Here is a 20,513-nt window from a genome sequence, read left to right as displayed (position 1 = left end):
CAGGTTTATGGGTGTTATAGCCAGTGTCCTCTTGCTGGTGTTTGGCACAGTCTCCTATTGCTATTTGTCTACCTGATGTTGGCCAGGGGGTGATGTCCACCCTCTGCTCATGCCTTAGTTTTCCCTGCCATTATAGAGCATCCCCCCTCGATGCTGTAAGTCAAAATAAACCTTTTTTCCCACAAGCTGCTCTTGGTCGGGTGATTTCTACCAGCAATGCAAACCTGACTGCAACACTTCACAAGACCATCATAACAGAAGGAAAAGATGACATCAAAATAAAAGAGAGACTGAGAGAGGGAGGGGACATGATAGATAGTAGATTTGTGAAGGGGAAAGTAGAGGAAGGGAGGGAATTATCACCGTTTATTGTCTATAATTATGGAAACTGTCAATAAGAAAAGTTTTTAAGAAAAGAGTAGAAAAATATTCCTCCAAGTTTCTAAAAGTTATGCACAAAGTAGTTCTTCATAGTAGAAAGGCTAGTTAAAAAAAAATTCATTTATATCCAATTATTATCATTCAGGAAACAAAACATGAAACATAGACAGGATATAATACACACCTCTGAGAATCGTTATTAGAGAAACCAAACGGTGCTCCTGAAACAGTTGCTCTAGTTTGCGCTGAAGATAGTAGTCAGTATACATCTCAAGAGTGTTTTTAAAGAGGATGCGTGCGCCCATGAGAAGATGATGAAGCCAGTCAGGAACCTGGAAAACCACTCGTCCTGAGAAGAACAATTGAAATACCTTGTTCCTGATAAATTGGTACGTTGCACATTTCCCAACATAGAAAACACAAATAATGATGATCAATTTTGTTATTTACTTACAATCCTAGTAGTCTATAAGCTCAAGACCAATGTATTAAATCTTAGGAAAGAAGCATCTTTCATAAAGCTAACACAGGGCAATGTTCAAAAGCATTAATTTGCATCATAAGCTAAATTTATAAAGAACAACCACTGGGGCCTTACCTACATACATCAGGTAATCGTAGACTCCTTCAACAGTCAACACCTCCATGAAATAGTTCTGATTTTGCTTTCTCTCTGTATTCTCAGCACGGTTTGCATTATTCTTGAACAGGTCACTGAAAAGCTAAAGAGAAAGTTGAAATGAAGAAGTACATAGTTTACTGCACCTAATGAGCAGCACTGAGACAACAACACAGACCAAAAATACTCTAACAGGGAAGTGTAAGATCTGCTTCCAAAACTCCATGTGAAAAAATGCATCCTGGGCTGAAGAGATAGCTCAGCAATTAATGTACTTGCCTGCAAAGCTAAAGGACCCAGGTTCAATTCCCCAGGACCCACATAAGCCAGATGCACAAGGTGACGCATGCATCTGGAGTTCATTTGCAGTGGCTAGAGGCCCTGACACACCCATTCTCTCTCTACCTGCCTCTCTCAAATAAATAAAAATAAATAAGTAAGTAAAAACAAAATTTGCTGGGTGTGGTGGCACACGCCTTTAATCCCAGCACTTGGGAGGCAGAGGTAGAAGGATTGCTGTGAGTTTGAGGCCACCCTGAGACTACATAGTGAATTCCATGTCAGGCTGGGCTAGAGTGAGACCCTACCGCAAAACAAACAAACAAACAAAAATTTAAATTCAATGCATCTTCCTTCCACAAAGCTGTCCTTCGGTTTGTCTGTTTGTTTGGTGGTGCTGGGGCTGGAACCCAGAACCTCAACACAAGCACACTGGGCACATTCTCTACCAATGAGCTGCAATCCCAGCCCCTTTGTTGTTTTTTACTTTTAAAAAATATTTTATTTATTTATGTGAGAGAGGTAGGTAGGTAGATAGATAAATAGATGGATGGATGGGCAGAGAGACAGACAGATAATATGGACAACCTAGGGCCTCTAGCCACTGCAAATGAACTCCTGACACATGTGCTACCTTGTGCATCTGGCTTATGAGGGTAGTGGGGAATCAAACAGGTCATTAGGCTTCACAGGCAAGCGTCTTAACTGCTAAGCCATCTCTCCAGTCCTGTTTTTGACTTTCTGAGGAATGTTAAGACACAGTCTTGCTATATAGTCCAGGCTGGCCTAGAACTTACAAATCTGCTGCCTCAGCTGTCCAAGTGCCGGGGGGGATTGCAGGTATGCATGTACCACAGTGCCTGGCTCCTCTCCTCCCCAGCAAATCTGGCTCATCCCTCAGCACCACAGCCAATACCTTCTTGTTGTTTTCTGAGGTGGGGCTGAGGATGGTGAGCTCTGGTCGACTTGGTTTGGGTTTTGGAGATTCACAAGAATTAATGAAATTCATGATGAAAGGTTCCAAATGTTGACCTTTCTGTGATAAAATAAGATTACGACTTTTAATATTGTATAAAGCTGCCAAAATTGATCAATATTTACAGAGGTTCTTACTGTCAAGTTATCAATAAGTCTGATATTCACCTCTTTCATTAGTTTTCCAGGAACAGACTTTATAATTTTCCCTGCAATTAAAAATAATGCTTTTATGAAAGTATAATATACTATATTTTGCTAATTTTAAACAGTAAATAACCAAATAAAAAGTAAACTGCATATAAGTATTTAGAACTGACCATTTCATACTTAATAGTAGTTTGAAATAAAGGAAGTACACTAAACTATGTAATACATACATTTGGAAGTCTTATAAAAATCATCTACTGAGGTGGTGATGAAAGGAATGAATAAAAGCCCAAGGCTGATAAACAGAGGAGTAAGAAGTCCATCATACAATCTTCTCTACTTCTGTGCATAACCGCCCCCCCTTTTCTTCTTTGGTGCTGAGACCAAACCTAGGAACCCTGTATATGTAAGGTAAGTGGTCTACACTAAGTTACACTCCTTTCCCAGAAAACGTCTCAAGGGCATTTTCAAGGCACTGGGGAGACGGCTCAGAGGGTAAAGTGCTTATATGCAAACATGAGGACTGAGTTCAGATCCCTAGCAGCCCTGTAAGACACTGGGCAATGCAATGGCTGGGCACCTGTAACCCCAGCATAGTGGAGGCAGAAACAAGAGAATTCCTGGTGTGTACTGGCTAGCTAATCTAGCAAACTGCTGAGCTCTAGGTTCAGTGAGAGACCTTCACCTCAAAAAATAAGGTAGGGAACAGGAAACCCCTGATGTTGGCCTCTGGCCTACACATACAAAACACACACACACACCAAAACAGGAAAATATGTTTTCAAAACATTTTAATCGGTGATGAATATATAATACTCCACACCTAAAAGCAAAAAAAAAAAAAAAAGTTTTAAGAAACATTTAAGCATTTGAATAGTTTATATTCTTAAGTTTTGGATTAAGAATTTCAATTCTAGGGGCTGGAGAGATTGCTTTGCAGTTAAGGCACTTGTGTGAGGCGCCTAGGGACCCAGGTTCAATTCCCCAGTACACATGTAAGCCATATACACAAACTGGTACAAGGGTGTCTAGAGTTTGTTTGCAGTGGCAGAGAGCCCTGGAGAGCCCATTCTCATTCTCTCTCTCTCTCATAAATAATTTTTTTTAAAAGAAGGGGTGGGGGAGATAACAGCAGTAGAGTACATTTAAGTATGTACAAGGCCCTAGGTTCATTCCTAAGTAACACAAACACACACTTATTCAGAAAGTAAGGAGGAAAATTTTCTTCACCTACTTTCTTAAATTCTAAAATTTAAAAATCCAAACAAATTAAAATCACTGAGTCTAAGAGCAATATTTTTACACAGACCACCTCATGGTTACATTTTATGGCAGCATTTTTTAGCCAACAGTTAATAACACTTTGAATAAATTTCATGTACACAAGTACCATAGAAAGAAATATGTACAGAATGAATTAAGGTAATTCAATTTAACTAACATACAATGTCTATATAAATTACCCAGGGAAAATGGGGCTTTAAGAAATAATTATAAGGCCTAAAAATACAAAATAAGGAAATACTTGGTAGACAGGCTTAGAAGACCACTGTCATATATGCCATATGTCATTGTGTAATATGTGATTTTATTTAAATTTATAAGGGCAGGGCTGGAGAGATGGGTTAGTGGTTAAAGCATTTGCCTGAGAAGCCTAAGGACCCAGGTTCAATTCCTCAGTACCCAAATATGACAGATGCACAAGGTGGCAGTCCCTGGTAGTGCCCATTCTCTATCTACCCTCCCCCCTCAAATAAATAAAAATATTTTAAATTTATGAAGGCCAAAATATTGGCTAATAATTTTTTGTAATAAAGCATGTGACCAGAAATAACTGGACTCCAAAGCAAACAGCTCAAGTCCTCACCTGAAAACCTATCTCTAGTTGAAAAACAAAAGCATGGAGTTTATCACATAATGCCACATAAACTATTTTTCTAACTGAATCTGAAAATGCTGGTTCTTTTCTTTTAAGTTTATGCTTTTATATATGTTCTTACAAATGACTTACCAAGATTAACATCTGGTAGTATCTTGTCAAGAAACTGTGTTTCCCCACCATTAGGGGACAAAAAATCTGCCAGAAGTTGACTATTACTCAGTTCTGGATGCTGCAGAAGTCTCTTCAGTGAAGAAAAGAGAGAGGAAAAAACAGTTTAGAATCTAGATGAGCAACCCGACCTGCATGGAAATGGTTTAAATAAACAAAAACCAAGAACTTCAAGTCACTAAAATTTATTTTATATTCTAATAAAATAAGTGCATTTGTACAGAGAATAATACAGCATTGTAGGTAAGACCATGGCCTATACAGCTGGTGGGAATGGCTTTGAATCTGCCTTTTCTATCTGTTAGCTCAGTGACGCTAGGAAAGGTTCTAAACTGCCCAAGAGTAAGCTTCCTCCTATGTGAAATGAAGACAATGGCACTCTCTATGTCAGATCCTTACAAAAAGGATTTGATACACAGTAAGATTAAACTTTAGCTAATTTTACCTCTCATTTCTCAACATCACAATGACCAGTACAAAGCAAGGGTTGTAGCTCAGTGGTAGACCACTGGTTTGATACGCATATCCTTGATTCACAGTCTCACACAACAAATTAATGCATAAAGTACAAGATCCTAGCCAGGCATGGTGGTGCATGCCTTTAATCCCAGCACTCAGGAGGCTAAGGTAGGATTGCTGTGTGTTCAAGGCCAGTCTTGACCTACAGAGTTCCAGGTAAACTAGAGTAGGTAGGCTAGAATGAGAACCTACCTGGGGAAAGAAAAAAAAAGGACAATATACTACAAATTTCTTGATAATTGAAGTAAATTGGCATAAAGAGTTTTCCAGAAAACTTTATGTAGAAATGAAGGCGGGTGTAGAACACCTTGAAAAATTTGCTTTCCATTTTCATAGCCTTCTGTTTTCTTTCCCTTCTCTTTTTTCCTTTCCCCTTCCCACCTTTCCTTCCTCCCTTCCTTCTTTCCTTTCTTTGTTTTTTAAATTATTTGAGGCTGGAAAGATGGCTTAGCAGTTAAGGCACTTGCCTGCAAAGTCCAAGGACCCTAGTTCGATCCCCCAATACCCACATAAGCCAGATGCACAAGTGGCACATGCATCTGGAGTTTGTATGCAGTGGCTAGAGGCCCTGGCATGCCCATTCTTTCTATTTACCTCTTTCTCTTAAATAAATAAAACATATTAAAAATCATTTATTTATTTGCACACATATGTTTGTGTGCATAGGCACATGCACATGCCAGAGTCTTTAGAGGTGCAATCAAATGCTTGTCTGGCTCTGTGTGTGGATGAGTGGATAATTGAACCCAGACTGGTAAGGTTTGCAAGCAAGCACCTTTAATTGCTGAGTCATCTCCCCAGTCCCTATTAGTTTAATTTTCTAATAAAATAAACTAACTTTTAAAGGCCAAGATAAACCCAGACTTGCAAGTATTAAACAGTTACAAAGCAGGCTAGAGAAATGGCTTAGCAGTTAAGGTGCGTCCCTGCAAAGCAAAGGACCCAGGTTTGATTCCCTAGGACCCAGGTAAGCTAGATGCACAAGGTGGCACATCTATCTGGAGTTCATCTGCAGCAACTGGAGCCCTTGGCAACTCATTCTCTCTTCTCCCCTACTCCACTTTCTTTCTCTCTTTTTGCCTCAAATATAAAAAGAAGAGTGCCTTTAATCCCAGCACTGGAGAGGCAGAGGTAGGAGGATCACCATGAGTTCAAGGCCACCCCCTGAGAATTCAGAGTGAATTCCAGGTCAGCCTGGGCTAGAGTGAGACCCTACCCTGAAAAACCAAAAAATAAAAAAAAGGTTCCAAAGCTTTATGAGTAGAAATCTCCATGAACAAAATACCAGTACGGCAGCCTCTAACATAAGCCAAAAAACACTTCTTTTTTAAAGAAATATTTTATTTATCTATCTGAGAGAGGGAAGAGAGAGAGAGAAAGGATGAAACAGAGACAGAATGGGTACACCAGAGCCTCCAACCACTGCAAACAAGCTCCAGAAGCATGTGCCACCTTGTGCATCTGTCTTATGTGGGTATTGGGGAATTGAACCTGGGTCCTTAGGCTTCCTAGGGAAGTGCTTTATCCACTCAGCCCATCTTTCCAGTTCACAGGAAACACTTCTTGTACGAGGTACTTTAGTTCCTAGAACTAGGTGGTGGAAATAATGGTTCATGATATCAATAAAGAAAGACACAGGTTGAAGTACATTCAAACATCCTTGCAGTAGTTAGTAGCTATTGTAAATTTTAACTAAAAATAAAAAATAAAAAATTACATAAAATAATTTGAGTAGAAAGCATTCAACAGTTGAGATATAGGAAATAAAATATAAATATATCCCTTACAGTTACAAAAAATTTTAACTACGAAAGTACTTATTTGGGGTTGAGAAGTGTCCACACTTATCACAATGCCTAATAAAATGATGTAATTCCATGCTCAAATTTAAAAAAAAAAAAAAAAAAGGTTTTAAAACCGGGCGTGGTGGCGCACAACTTTAATCCCAGCACTCGGGAGGTAGAGGTAGGACGATCGCTGAGAGTTCGAGGCCACCCTGAGACTACATAGTTAATTACAGGTCAGCCTGGACCAGCATGAGACCCTACCTTGAAAAACCAAAAAAAATAAATAAATAAAGGTTTTATAAAAAATCAATGAATATATTCTCTCTTTGGTTGTATATACTAGATAAAGAAATAAAATCATTAATTTTTGGCAGCCAAATATGTAACTTTTAAGCTAACTATACTATCCACTCAAATAATATACCAATTATACTTTTGGCTTTTTGTTTGTTTTTTTATTATGTTTTTCAAGGTAGGGTCTTGCTCTAGGCCACACTCACCGGGAATTCACTATGTTGTCTCAGGGTTGCCTCGAACTCAAAGTGATCCTTCTACCCTGCCTCCCAAGTGCTGAGATTACAGGTGTGGGCTACCAAGCCAGGCTTTTTATAAAATTTGTTTTTGAGGTATAATCTCACTTTAGCATAGGCTGGCCTGGAACTCACTCTATAGTTTCAGGCTGACCTCAAATACACAGCTATCCTCCTACCTCTGTCTCTGGAGTGCTGAGATTAAAGGCATTTGTTACTTTTAACCTTTTGTTATTACTTGCTCACATGGAGATGGGAATTGAACCTCAGTCAGCAGACTTTGCAAGCAAGTGCCTTTAACCACTAAGCAATCTTCCCAGTTCGTATAAAAATCTTTTTTTTATTATTTCTTTTTTTCTTTCTTTTTTTTTTTTTCAAGGTAGGGTCTTGCTCTAGCCCAGTCTAACCAGGAACTCACTATGTAGTCTTAGGCTGGCCTCAAACTCATGGCAATCCTCATATCTCTGCCTCCTAAATACTGGGAATAAAGGTGTGCACTACCACACCCAGCCTTACTTTTTTTTTAAATTTTTATTAACATTTTCCATGATTATAAAAAAATATACCATGGTAATACCCTCCCTCTCCCCCCGACACTTTCCCCTTTGAAATTCCATTCTCCATCATATTACCTTCCCATCTCAATCATTGTAGTTACATATATACAATACCAACCTATTAAGTACCCTCCTCCCTCCCTTTCTCTTCCCTTTATATCTCCTTTTTAACTTACTGGCCTCTGTTACTAAGTATTTTCCTTCTCACACAGAAGCCCAATCATCTGTAGCTAGGATCCCCATATGAGGGAGAACATGTGGCACTTGGCTTTCTGGGCCTGGGTTACCTCACTTAGTATAATCCTTTCCAGATCCATCCATTTTTCTGCAAATTTCATAACGTCATTTTTCTTTACCGCTGAGTAGAACTCCATTGTATAAATGTGCCACATCTTCATTATCCACTCATCAGTTGAGGGACATCTAGGCTGGTTCCATTTCCCAGCTATTATAAATTGAGCAGCAATAAACATGGTTGAACACGTACTTCTAAGGAAATGAGATGATTCCTTCGGATATATGCCTAGGAGTGCTATAGCTGGGTCATATGGTAGATCAATCTTTAGCTGCTTTAGGAACCTCCACACTGATTTCCACAATGGCTGGACCAGATTGCATTCCCACCAGCAGTGTAGAAGAGTTCCTCTTTTTCCACATCCCTGCCAACATTTATGATCATTTGTTTTCATGATGGTGGCCAATATGACAGGAGTGAGATGGAATCTCAATGTAGTTTTAATCTGCATTTCCCTGATCACTAGTGACATAGAACATTTTTTTAGATGCTTATATGCCATTCGTATTTCTTCCTTTGAGAATGCTCTATTTAGCTCCATAGCCCATTTTTTGATTGGCTTGTTTGATTCCTTATTATTTAACTTTTTGAGTTCTTTGTATATCCTAGATATTAATCCTCTATCAGATATATAGCTGGCGAAGATTTTTTTTCCCATTCTGTAGGTTGCCTCTTTGCTTTTTTCACTGTGTCCTTTGCAGTGCAAAATCTTTGTAATTTCATGAGGTCCCAGTGATTAATCTGTGGTTTTATTGCCTGAGCAATTGGGGTTGTATTCAGAAAGTCTCTGCCAAGACCAGTATGTTGAAGGGTTTCCCCTACTTTTCCCTCTAGCAGTTTCAGAGTTTCAGGTCTAATGTTAAGGTATTTAATCCATTTGGACTTAATTCTTGTGCATGGCGAGAGAGAAGAATCTATTTTCACCCTTCTGCAGATATATACCCAGTTTTCCCAACACCATTTGCTGAAGAGGCTGTCTTTTCTCCAATGAGTATTTTTGGCATTTTTATTGAATATCAGGTGGCTATAGCTACCTGGGCTTACATCTGGGTCCTCTATTCTGTTCCACTGATAAAAATATGGAACGCTTCACGAATTTGCATGTCATCCTTGTGCAGGGGCCATGCTAATCTTCTCTGTATCGTTCCAATTTTAGTATATGTGCTGCCGAAGCGAGCATGGCTTTAATCTTTTATATCAAAAGTTTTGCTTCTTTTTAACCTCCCATACTTACTCGCTCTTACTTTAAACTAATTAAAGATATCCCCCTGCAACCAGGATATATCTAGTACTTCATTGTCACCATTTAACAAATAATACTGGGCATATAGCTCAGTATAGATGGTTGCCAACCAAGTGCAAGACCCCAAGTCTGACCCTCAGTGCCACAAAACAATGACAACTGAACAGTCTATGTATCTCTGAAAAAAATTCATTTTAAAGTTACTCTCTCTGTCCTTGCAAATAAATAAATGCATATTTTTTTTAAAGACATGAAAGGTCAGGCATGGCAACAAATGTCCTTAATCCTAGCACTGGGGAGGCAGAGATAGGAGGATCATGGTGAACTGGGGGCCAGCCTGAGGCTACATAGTGAATTTCAGGTCAGCCTGGACTACAGAGCAAGACTCTTGCCTTGAAGAACAAAAAATAAGTAAATAAAAAGACATGAAAGAAGAGGTCCATTTGGGAAGACAAAGGTAAAAGCAGGAGGTAGGGACAGGGACAAGAAAGAAAAGGGTAATGGGGCAATTATGATGATCAAGGAGAATTATATATATATAATTAACATATACATATAATATTAATATAATATATATATATATATAAAGATGTCACCATGACAACCACTATTCTGCACAATGAATATACACCAACACATACAAGAGGAAGTGAGTCAAGCAGAAAAAAAGAAAGCTCATATATACAAGAGAGAACAACATCACTTTATCTGGCAATGTTTTAAGTTAGGAAATACACTTGGTGCTGTACCTGTAGATATTCCTGAAATTCTTCTCTCTTTGACTTTAAGAATTCATAGTTTTTGGGACCAATGATCCTCTTGGATGGAAGCTGGGCATCAGGAAATGTGCCTGAAATTTGTGCATAATAAAGCTTTTACTATGTTCTGCTTTTAAAGACTTAATTTAGTTTGTTATGACAAATTCAGATTTGCAATACTTCATTGTAGAGATGTGACACTATCTTTTAAACAGTCTTCACACAGCGAGCTTCAAATCAGTAATGCAGACCAAAGAACTGAAGTCTATTAATATCTCAAATGTCACTCAACAACTCTTCTTTGATTTGCTAGTAAATCAGCTTCAAAAAAAAATATAAAAGGTGGGGGGGGAGGGAATTACCATGGGATATTTTTAATAATCATGGAAAATGCTAATAAAAATAATATATATATATGGGCTAGAGAGATGGCTTAGCGGTTAAGGTGCTTGCCTGCGAAGCCTAAGGACCCATGTTTGACTCCCTAAACCCATAAGGTGTACCAATTCGTTCTCTCTTTCTCTCTGTCTGTCTCATTTAAAAAAAAAAAAAAATTAAGGGCTGGAGAGATGGCTTAGCACTTAAGGCACTTGGCTGCGAAGCCTAAGGACCAATGTTTTATTCCCCAGATCCCACATAAATCAGATGCACAAGGTGACACATGTCCCATGCTGGACTGCCAGAGAGAAAGTATCATTTGTAGACAAGTAAAAATTAAAAATCTAAGCAAAGTATGCAGTGGGAGTTTGAATTCTTGGGTTGTATTTTTTTTTTTTTTTTTGCTTTTTTTGAGGTAGTGTCTCATTCGAGCTCAGGCTGACCTGGAATTCACTATGTCATCTCAGGGTGGCCTCGAACTCACAGCGATCCTCCTACCTCTGCCTCCCGAGTGCTGGGATTAAAGGTGTGTGCCACCACACCCGGCTTCTTCTTTTTTTTTTTTTTTTTCTCAAGCACAGAAAGAGAGACACAGACAGACAGAATGGGTATGTGAGGCCCTCTAGCCACTGATTATGAACTCTAGATGCATACAATGCTTTGTGAATCGGGCTTTACATGAGTACTAGGGAACTAAACTCAGGTCGTTAGGCTTTGCAGGCAAGTGCCTTAACCACTGAGCCATCTCTCCAGCCCAGGAGTTTGAATTACTTATCTCCCTATAATAATCACCTTACCAAGGGCTTTGTTCTTAATGTTAGGGTAAAGAAGATTCCTTGCCCTTAATTCAGAGTTAACATGAAATTGGATCAAGAGATCTTCCAGAGGGCTTTCCTAACCCTGAAATTATTCAGGACATACAAATATAGCTCACCAGGGGATGGAGAAATGGCTTAGCAGTTAAGTGCTTGCCTGTGAAGCCTAAGGACTCTGGTTCGAGCCCTGTATTCCCCAGGACCCACATAAGCCAGATACACAAGGGGGCACATGCATCTGAAGTTTGTTTGCAGTGGCTAGAGGCCCGGGTGCACACATTCTCTCTCTCTCTCTGCCTCTTGTCTCTCTCTGTGTCTGTCACTCTCAAATAAATAAATAAAAATAAACAAATGTGGCTCAACAATCCAATTGTAAATGTCTGAAAATATTTATATCTGATTGTAGCTAAATTATACAGAGCAAAGAAATGCAATGATGAATCACAATGATAATAAACTGTATCTCCACAACTAAACTCAAGAGATAACTTATAAGATAATTCCGAGTATTTGCCAGGGTTCATGGCAAGCATGTTTACAGAGAAGCATGGTGGTAAAAGAACAAAACAGCCCTAAAATGCCTAGTGTGAATTCCATATCACATCGAAATAAACAAAGTGGGCTGGAAAAATGGCTTAGTGGTTACAAGGTGATTTTTTGCAAAGCTTCATGACCTGGGTTCAGTTCTCCAATACCCACATAAAGCCAGATGCATGAGGTAGCACATGTGTCTGGAGTTCACTTGCAGTGACAGAAGGCCCTGGCACACCCAAACTATGTCTTGCTTTCAATAAATAAATAAATAAAGTTAAGCTGCATAGGACTTTTTCTAAAGTATATGCATCTGGAGTTTATTTGCACTGGCAAGAAATCCTGGCACGCTCATACTCATTCTCTCTCTCTCTCAAATAAATAAATAAAAATATTTAAAGAAAAAGTGGGAGGGGGGCTAGAGAGATTGCTTAGCAATTAAGGTGCTTGCCTGCAAAGCCTGAGGAACCATGTTTGACTCTCCAGATCCCACATAAGCCAGACACACAAAGTTGAGGCAAGTGCAAGGTCACACAAGCCCACTAGGTGGCACAAGCATCTGGAGTTTGATTTCCGTGGCTAAGACCCTGGCGCACCAATTCTCTCCTCTCTCTAAACTAAAAAAAAAAATCATCACAGGGCTGGGGAGATGGTTTGGCAGTTAAGGCACTTGCTTACAAAGCCTGCCAATTCACATTTGATATGCTAGTACTCACATAAAGTCAGATGCACAAAGTAGTGCATGCATTTCACGTTTGTTGGAGGTGGCAAGAGGCCCAGGGCGTCTATACTTTCTCCCTCTCTCTCTTTTTCAAATAAATAAAAAATGGTAATAATAAAAAGAAGAGTTGCCTTTTAAATTTTATCATTTACAATTTCTTTTATGAGAGAGGGGCTAGAGAGATGGTTTAGTGGCTAAGGCGCTTGCCTGTGCAGCCTAAGCAACCAGGTTTGACTCCCCAGAACCCTCGTAAACCAGATGTACATGGTAATACATGCATCTGGTGTTAGTTTGCAGTGGCTAGAGGTCCTGGTGCACCCAGTCTCTCTCTCTCTAGTAAATAAAAAGTTACTTAAAAAGAAAACATTAGGGCTGGAGAGATGGCTTAGTGGTTAAGTGCTTGCCTGTGAAACCTAAGGACCCTGGTTCGAGGCTCGTTTCCCCAGGACCCAAGTTAGCCAAATGCACAAGGGGGCGCATGCGTCTGGAGTTTGTTTGCAGTGGCTGGAAACCCCAGCATGCCCATTCCCTCTCTATCTGTCTTTCTCTCCCTCTCTCTCTCTCTCTGTCACTTTCAAATAAATAAATAAAAGTGAACAAAAAATATTTTAAAAAAAAGAAAGAAAGAAAACATTAGAAGCTGGGTGTGGTGGTGCACGCTTTTAATCCTAGCACTCAGGAGGCAGAGGTAGGAGGACTGCCATGAGCTCGAGGCCACCGTGAGACTATATAGTGAATTACAGGTCAGCCGTGGACCAGAGTGAGACCCTACCTCGAAAAACCAAAAAAAAAAAAAAGACAGAGAATGGTGCACCAGGGCCTCCAGCTCCTACAATCTACCCTGCACAGGCATCACCTGTGTGTCTGGCTTATGTGGGATCTGGGGAGTTGAACATGGGTTCTTGGGCTTCACAGGCAAGCACCTTAACTGCTAAGCCATCTCTCCAGCCCCAAATTTTATCATTTCAAAAGCATTCATGGGCTGAGGATACGGCTGGCTCAGTGGTTGAAGGCACTTTGGAAGCATGCAAAGCCTGCTAGCCTGGATTCCATCCCCAGGTCCCACATAAAGTCACACATACAAATTGGCACATGAATATGAATTTTATCTTCAGTAGCAACAGCTCCTGGCATGCTCATACTATATATTCATCCTGTCTCTGTCACTCTCTCTCTCACGTAAATAAATAAAAACTTTTTTAAAAAAAAAGCAGTCAAGGGGCTGGAGAGATGGCTTAGCTGTTAAGCACATGCCTGTGAAGTCTAAGGACCCCAGTTCGAGGCTTAATTCCCCAGGACCCACGTAGGCCACATACACAAGGGGGCACGTACATCTGGAGTTCATTTGCAGTAGCTGGAGGCCCTGGCATGCCCATTCTCTCTCTCTACCTGCCTCTTTTTCTCTCTGTCACTCTCAAATAAATAAAAATAAAAATTTAAAAAGAAAACAGTCAAGGGACTGGGGAGATGGCTCAGTGATTAAAGGCAGTAGCTTTCAACTGTTCCATCCAGGGTTCAATGCTGTAAAGCCACATGGGTGATCGTTTGCAGCAACAAGAGAGTCTGGTACATGTGAGCACAGACACACGCGCGTACACACACACACACACACACACACACACACACACACAAACAAGTAAAATATAAGCCAGGCATGGTGACATGCCTTTAATGCCAGCACTTGTGAGGTGGAGGTAAGAAGAACACCATAAGTTTAAGGCCAATCTGAAACTACACAATGCATTTGTAGACAAGTACAAATTAAAAATCTAGGCAAAAAGTACACAGACCCTACACCTCAAAAAACCAAAATAAATAAATAAAAGCAACTAATATGAAAAAATTATGAAAAAATATGAACAAAACAAGTATATTTCTATAATTAATAAAACTATATGTATTGTCACTACCATGTATCTTTGGAACAGTTACCTAAATTAAAAAAATTGCATCTGGTACAACAGCTTTGAGAAGGGTAACTACTGAGTAATGTTTTAATACGAAAAGAATGACGTACCATGAAATTCTGTTAGTTTTGATTCAAGTACATAGAATTCAAGGTATCTTCTATAGACAGACCAATGTTCAGGTTCATGTCCAACTGTAAATTGAATATAAGTAATTTTACAACCAACTACTAAAAAAACACAGCATTAAAGCATTATTAACAAAATTGGGACATTAGGACATAGTCTTTATATTTGGCATTATATAAACATACTTCATCCCACGTTTCTTTTTTTTTTTTTTTAAGGGCAGGGTATCACTGGGCATTGTGGCACATGCCTTTAATCCCGGCACTCATGAGACTGAGGTAGGAGGACCACTGTGAGTTCAAGGACACCCAGAAACTCATAGTAAATTCCAGGTCAGCCTGGGCTAGAACAAGACCCTACCTTGAAAAAAACAAAATAAATAAATAAATAAATAAATAAAGGCAGGGTTTCACTCTAGCCTAGGCTGGCCTCAAACTCACAGTGATCCTCTTACCTCAGCCTCCCAAGTGCTGGGATTAAAGGCGTGTACTACCACCCCCTGCTTCATCCCATATTTTAATTTTTTTAATATTTTAATTCTAAATTACCTAAAAGAGACTGATAACTTTCATCTCCTTATTATGTGAAATTGTATGTATCTACAATACAGTTAAAGGTGGCAGAAACTTTAGAAAATTTTATCTTTTTTTTTTTTTTTTTTTTTGGCTTTTCAAGGTAGGGTCTAGCTCTAGCCCAGGCTGAACCGGAATTCATTATGTAGTCTCAGGGTGACTTCGAACTCCTCCTACCTCTGCCTCCCAAGTGCTAGGATTAAAGGAGTGTGCCACCATGCCTAGCTCATTACTACTATTAATCTTTTTTTTGGGGGGGGGTTCAAGGTAGGGTCTCACTCTGGTCCAAGCTAACCTAGAATTAACTATGTAATCTCAAGGTGGCCTCGAACTCATGGCAATCCTCCTACTTCTGCCTCCTGAGTTGCTGGGATTAAAGGCATGCGCCACCATGCCCAGCTTCATTACTATTTTTTAAATGTCATTAAAATAATATATTTCACCTGGGTTAGAGCGAAACCTGACCTCAAAAAACAACCAAATTAACCATTATATTTCATTAAAATGTATAATCATTTTCATATTCCCAAACTGTCCTGATGAAACCACAGGGTTCAGAGCAGGTCGGGACATCCTGCAGTGATGTAAGTGCTCTATATTTTTGTGCTCAATAGTTGCTTCTACCCATTTGTTGCCATGGAGCACCTGAAATGTGGCTAGTGCAACTAAAGAACTGGACATTTAATTTAATTTAATCTACACATGTACCTAGTGACTACCAAACTGGAAAGCACAGTCATGGTGGAAAAAATGAGTTGGGTCAGACTGCTTATTCCAACCCAGTGGCCCCAGTTATTATCTGTCCTTGAATGAATGATTTCATCTCACTGTACGTCAGTCTCACTGAAGAATAACTGTGCTAATCACATAATAACAATACACATGAACAATTTTTGTGTATGTAGTACACAACAGAACCAGCACCCCCAAAATGTAAGTGCCACGGTTAGCACTGCTTGCCATTCTAGTACAGATCTGAGCATTCACAGGATCTAATCAAAACTAAAGCCACTCCAAACCAGAACTACTTTAATCCAGAAAAAACAATCTGTACCCAGGACACTAAGGCAGGAAGATCACAAATTTGAGGCCAACCTGAATTACACAGCAAATCCCTGGCCAATCTGGGCTATGTACTAAAAATCCTAGTTTCTTCTTCAGTGTAAGGTCTCAAGAGATCTATGGGGAGTGTGAGGAAGGAGGAAGAAGGGAGAAGAAGGGTATCTGCAACAGAAATCAGACTGGAGTCGGGCACAGAGTGGGCGGTGTGCTTGAGAGAATGCCGAGAACAGCCCGCAGCAGTGCAGAACAGCTACAGCGCACTGACCGGGACAGATCTGCTGCCACTTCATCATGGCAGGACAGCTGGTGGCTCTGAGCACACTTCCTGCCCTGGCTCTATGCTTTGTGCTCTTGCAATAGGATTAACTAAGGAAAGTAAGAAAATAATACTTTTGTTTTGAAAAATAAGTTCACACTGACTTTCACTACTTAGTTATTAGTCTATAAAGCACTTCCGAATGGTAACTTTTTCCCTCTTTTCCTCACAGATAGTTCCATCCTGCCGACATGAACTTAATTCTCTGTTCCGTTCATTAGTTCCAGAATGTGTGACTTTGTGCTTTTCCTTGTTCTGAATGTCCCAACTGTTTGACAAAACCAAATGTGACTGAACATACTGCTGTAGGTGCTGTTGCATTCCCTGTCTCCATTGCAGTCCACACTGGAGACAACCAAAGGAAATGACAGCAAAGCACAAGGACTGTTGGTAAAGTTGTGCTTGACGACATCTCATTCAATTCCAATTAATCCTTAACAATGGGAGGGGAAATGTTTAAAGTGGTATAGTATCTAATAAAGTGCTAAATACATTAATGATAGTCAACTAAGCTAATGATAATAACAACAACAAAAAACACTCAAAAAGCAGCATATTGGGCTAGAGAGGTAGCTTAGCAGTTAAAGTGTTTGCATGCAAAGCCAAAGGACCCAGGTTCAATTCTCCAGGACCCACATAAGCCATGCACAAGGTGGTGCATGCATCTGAATTCATTTTCAGTAGCTGATGGCTCTGGCACACCCATTTTCTCTCTCGCTCTCTCTCTTCCTCTCTCTCTCTCGCTCTCTCTCTTTGCCTCTTTTTCTCTCTCAAATAAATAAAAAATAAAATAAAATAAAGCATCATATAAACACTACTCCATAGTATTCACTGCAGGAATTAAGTCAGGTCACTGATACTAGAGGCAACCTAGATCTACTAATTGTATGTTCTGGAAACTTATATTTGCTTGAAGAATCATGTTCAATGCTATAAATAGCTCAAAGTGGCTGATGCTACTTATACAAGACCTGCATAATGGGAGGGAGATAATAACATCAAAATAGAAGAGATAATACTTAGAAGAGAAATTCAGTGGAGGAGAGATTCAGGAGGCAGTAAAGGGAAGATGGTAGGAGGGGATTATGACTATTATGATCATGGTATATTGTCTCTATGTATGGGGGTTGTCAATAGAACATTTTAAAAGAAGAAAAGAAATAATTATAAGCAGCCAAATGTTCAGCATATTTGATAACATCAGGTTCCTGGATGTCTTTTAAGAAAGAACTAGGACTCTTCCCACCTGCTCTTCTGTCATTTCTTTCCACATCAATGCAAAACACAGGAATTCTCTCCTTCTTCTCCTTCCTTTCAGAGGAAGGATCCTCAAAAAAGTCTACATATGGAATACTAATTTTCCATGCAGCAAGGTTTCGAGGAGTATTAGGCGTGCTCACAGCTTCTACTGGAGAATCATCTTCCATGACAACAATACCTTCTTCAATCTGGAAGAAAAAAAAAGCTGTCGGGATGAATTTAGTATTTCCAGTAGAACTTTAGAATTATAGCATATGGGTCTACGGCCATACCACCCTGAACGTGCCCGATCTCGTCTGATCTCGGAAGCTAAGCAGGGTCGGGCCTGGTTAGTACTGGTTAGTACTTGGATGGGAGAATTATAGCATATGGGAAACAATTATAAATTAATATACTCATATCAATTCAATAATATGTAAAACAGGAAACTAATGTAGAATTTTGTAATGAAAAAGCAAAGATAATAGGTTAAACCACAGGGCTGGAGAGAGCACTCAGCAGTTAGATGTGCTTCCTGCACAAGCATGAGGGCTGAGACCAGCTGAGTTCAAGTCTCCCAGCACCTATGTAAACTGAGTGGCCACCACATGACTGTAACCAGTCCTGTGGGGAACAGTGAGTGACTCATTGAAGTTCATAAAAATGGCAAGCTCTGGAATTAGTAAGACTCCAGCTCACAGAAAAACAGGCAGGTAAGCAATGGAGGGTTATACCTGATATTCTTGTCTGGACTCACAGGTGTCAACTTGGGGCACCATAACAGCTCATACACATGAACACTGCATATCACACATTACACATGTACACATGCAAAAACAAGTTCAACCTAACAAGTTACCAGCATCAACTCCATGTTTGGTTTTATCACCTGGAGATGAAAGTACAATAAGAAAAAAAAGAGAGAGAGAGAACAAAGCCGGGCATGGTGGCGCATGCCTTTAATCCCAGCACTCGGGAAGCAGAGGTAGGAGGACTGCCATGAGTTCCAGGCCACCCTGAGGCCCCACAGTAAATTCCAGGTCAGCCTTTGCTAGAGTGAGACCTACCTCAAAAAACCAAAAAAATAAATAAATAATAAAATAAAAGAGAACAAGCTGGGCATGATGGCACACGCCTTTAATCCCAGCACTTGAGAGGCAGAGGTAGGAGGATCGCCATTAGTTTGAGGCCACCCTGGGACTACAGAGTGTATTCCAGGTCAGTCTGAGCTAGAGTGACACCCTACCTCGAAAAAACAAAAAAAAAGAGAGAGAGAGAGAGAGAACACACATATCAGAGATTATGGGGAAATATTAAAAAGATGCACATGTGAAAATGTTCAAACTTAGTGATTAATAAAAATTAATGCACTAGGGGCTTTACCCTGTCACCTCCCTCATGGCAGGAGCACTCTGAACTTTCCCGCCATTCCTTCTCTTAATCTAATCAAGTCTCTCTACACCACAGAAAAGTAATGTACTAGTACATTTACTTAGAAGTACAACTTCATAAGCGTACCCAGGCTCTGATGGAGGTAACCAGACACAAAGTGCCATAGGGAGTCCTGGGGACTGACCAGAAAATACAGTGTTGAGAGGGTCAGAGACAGGAGGATGCCTGGGGCTCCCTGGTCAGCCAGTCTAATGGAAAGATAGGAAGCTGCAGGTTCAGTGAGAGACTCTGTCTCAAGGAAGTACGGAGAAGAATGGAAGAGGAGGACACTTAAGTCTGCCTCTGCCCTTACAGGGTACACACACCTGCACACACATACACCCCAAAATATATGAAGCCCTGGAAGAAAGATCTAAAAGGGACCCACTACTTTAGAACTTGATGTTTCTCATCTCTTTGCTAAAATTTTAATAAGTATCTACAATACTTTATTATCTAAAAATAAAAAAAAATTTCAAAAATAAAACCACATATTTTAGAAATATACAAAGAAGATGAACTCTGTCTGATTCTTTTTTTTTTTTTTTTTGGTTTTTCAAAGTAGGGTCTCACTCTAGTCCAGGCTGACCTGGAATTAATTATGGAGTCTCAAGGTGGCCTCGAATTCACGGCAATCCTCCTACCTCTGTCCCGAGTGCTGGGATTAAAGGCGTGCACCACCAAGCCTGGCTAATTCTTTATTTTTTTGTTTTGTTATTTTGGCTTTTCAAGGTAGGTTCTCACTCTAGTCCAGGTTGACCTGGAATTCACTATGTAATCTCAGGCTGGCCTCAAACTCACAGCAACCCTCCTATCTCTGCCTCCCGAGTGCTGGGGTTAAAGGTATGCACCACCAAACCTGGCTAATTTTTTTAAAATTTTAAACAATTCTGTTTTAATTTTTTATTTAGTTACACATGTATTTATATGTATATATGCAGGTCAAGAGTTGTCTGTGCTCCGCCTTTATTGAGACTCTTGCCACTACACACGAGTCTGGCCTGCAAGCAGTTTTTATGTTACGTGCTGGGAAACTGAACCTGGACTGGCAGGTTTAGCAAGCAAGTGCCTTTAACTGCTGAGCCATATCCCCAGTCCCTGCCTAATTCTTTTAAATTTTTGAAGCTGACATATAAATTTCCTGGTCACCTACACATCTCTTAGCAATGTTACAGGAGACAAACACTGCAAGTAGCTAACACATTTGCCTTTTCTGTTTGTGCGTTTTTAGAGACTGGGCCTTATGATGCAGTCCAGACTGGCGCTGAG

The 20,513-nt window shown here is 39.9% G+C and overlaps 1 protein-coding gene and 1 non-coding gene across 6 annotated transcripts in view; both read right to left on the bottom strand.

Annotated features, from left to right (window-relative positions):
- The window catches only part of Snx14 (sorting nexin 14), a 77,277-nt gene that overhangs the window by 6,320 nt on the left and 50,444 nt on the right, over positions 1-20,513 (bottom strand). For all 5 annotated transcript variants that reach the window (XM_045160498.1, XM_004660457.3, XM_045160496.1 and 2 more), the window contains 8 exons: positions 17,821-18,022; positions 14,606-14,689; positions 10,135-10,235; positions 4,416-4,527; positions 2,423-2,463; positions 2,196-2,315; positions 980-1,103; positions 566-730 (listed from right to left, as the gene is read on the bottom strand). In XM_045160498.1, the coding sequence (XP_045016433.1) occupies positions 566-730; positions 980-1,103; positions 2,196-2,315; positions 2,423-2,463; positions 4,416-4,527; positions 10,135-10,235; positions 14,606-14,689; positions 17,821-18,022 (949 nt within the window). The remainder of the gene's footprint in view (positions 1-565; positions 731-979; positions 1,104-2,195; positions 2,316-2,422; positions 2,464-4,415; positions 4,528-10,134; positions 10,236-14,605; positions 14,690-17,820; positions 18,023-20,513) is intronic.
- Positions 9,216-9,322, bottom strand: LOC123464161. Its single transcript, XR_006639402.1, has one exon. It is a non-coding gene; the product is annotated as a U6 spliceosomal RNA (small nuclear RNA).

Source organism: Jaculus jaculus, chromosome 10 (genome assembly GCF_020740685.1).
Source record: "Jaculus jaculus isolate mJacJac1 chromosome 10, mJacJac1.mat.Y.cur, whole genome shotgun sequence".
NCBI lineage: Eukaryota > Metazoa > Chordata > Mammalia > Rodentia > Dipodidae > Jaculus > Jaculus jaculus.
This window is presented reverse-complemented; position numbering and strand designations above follow the sequence as displayed.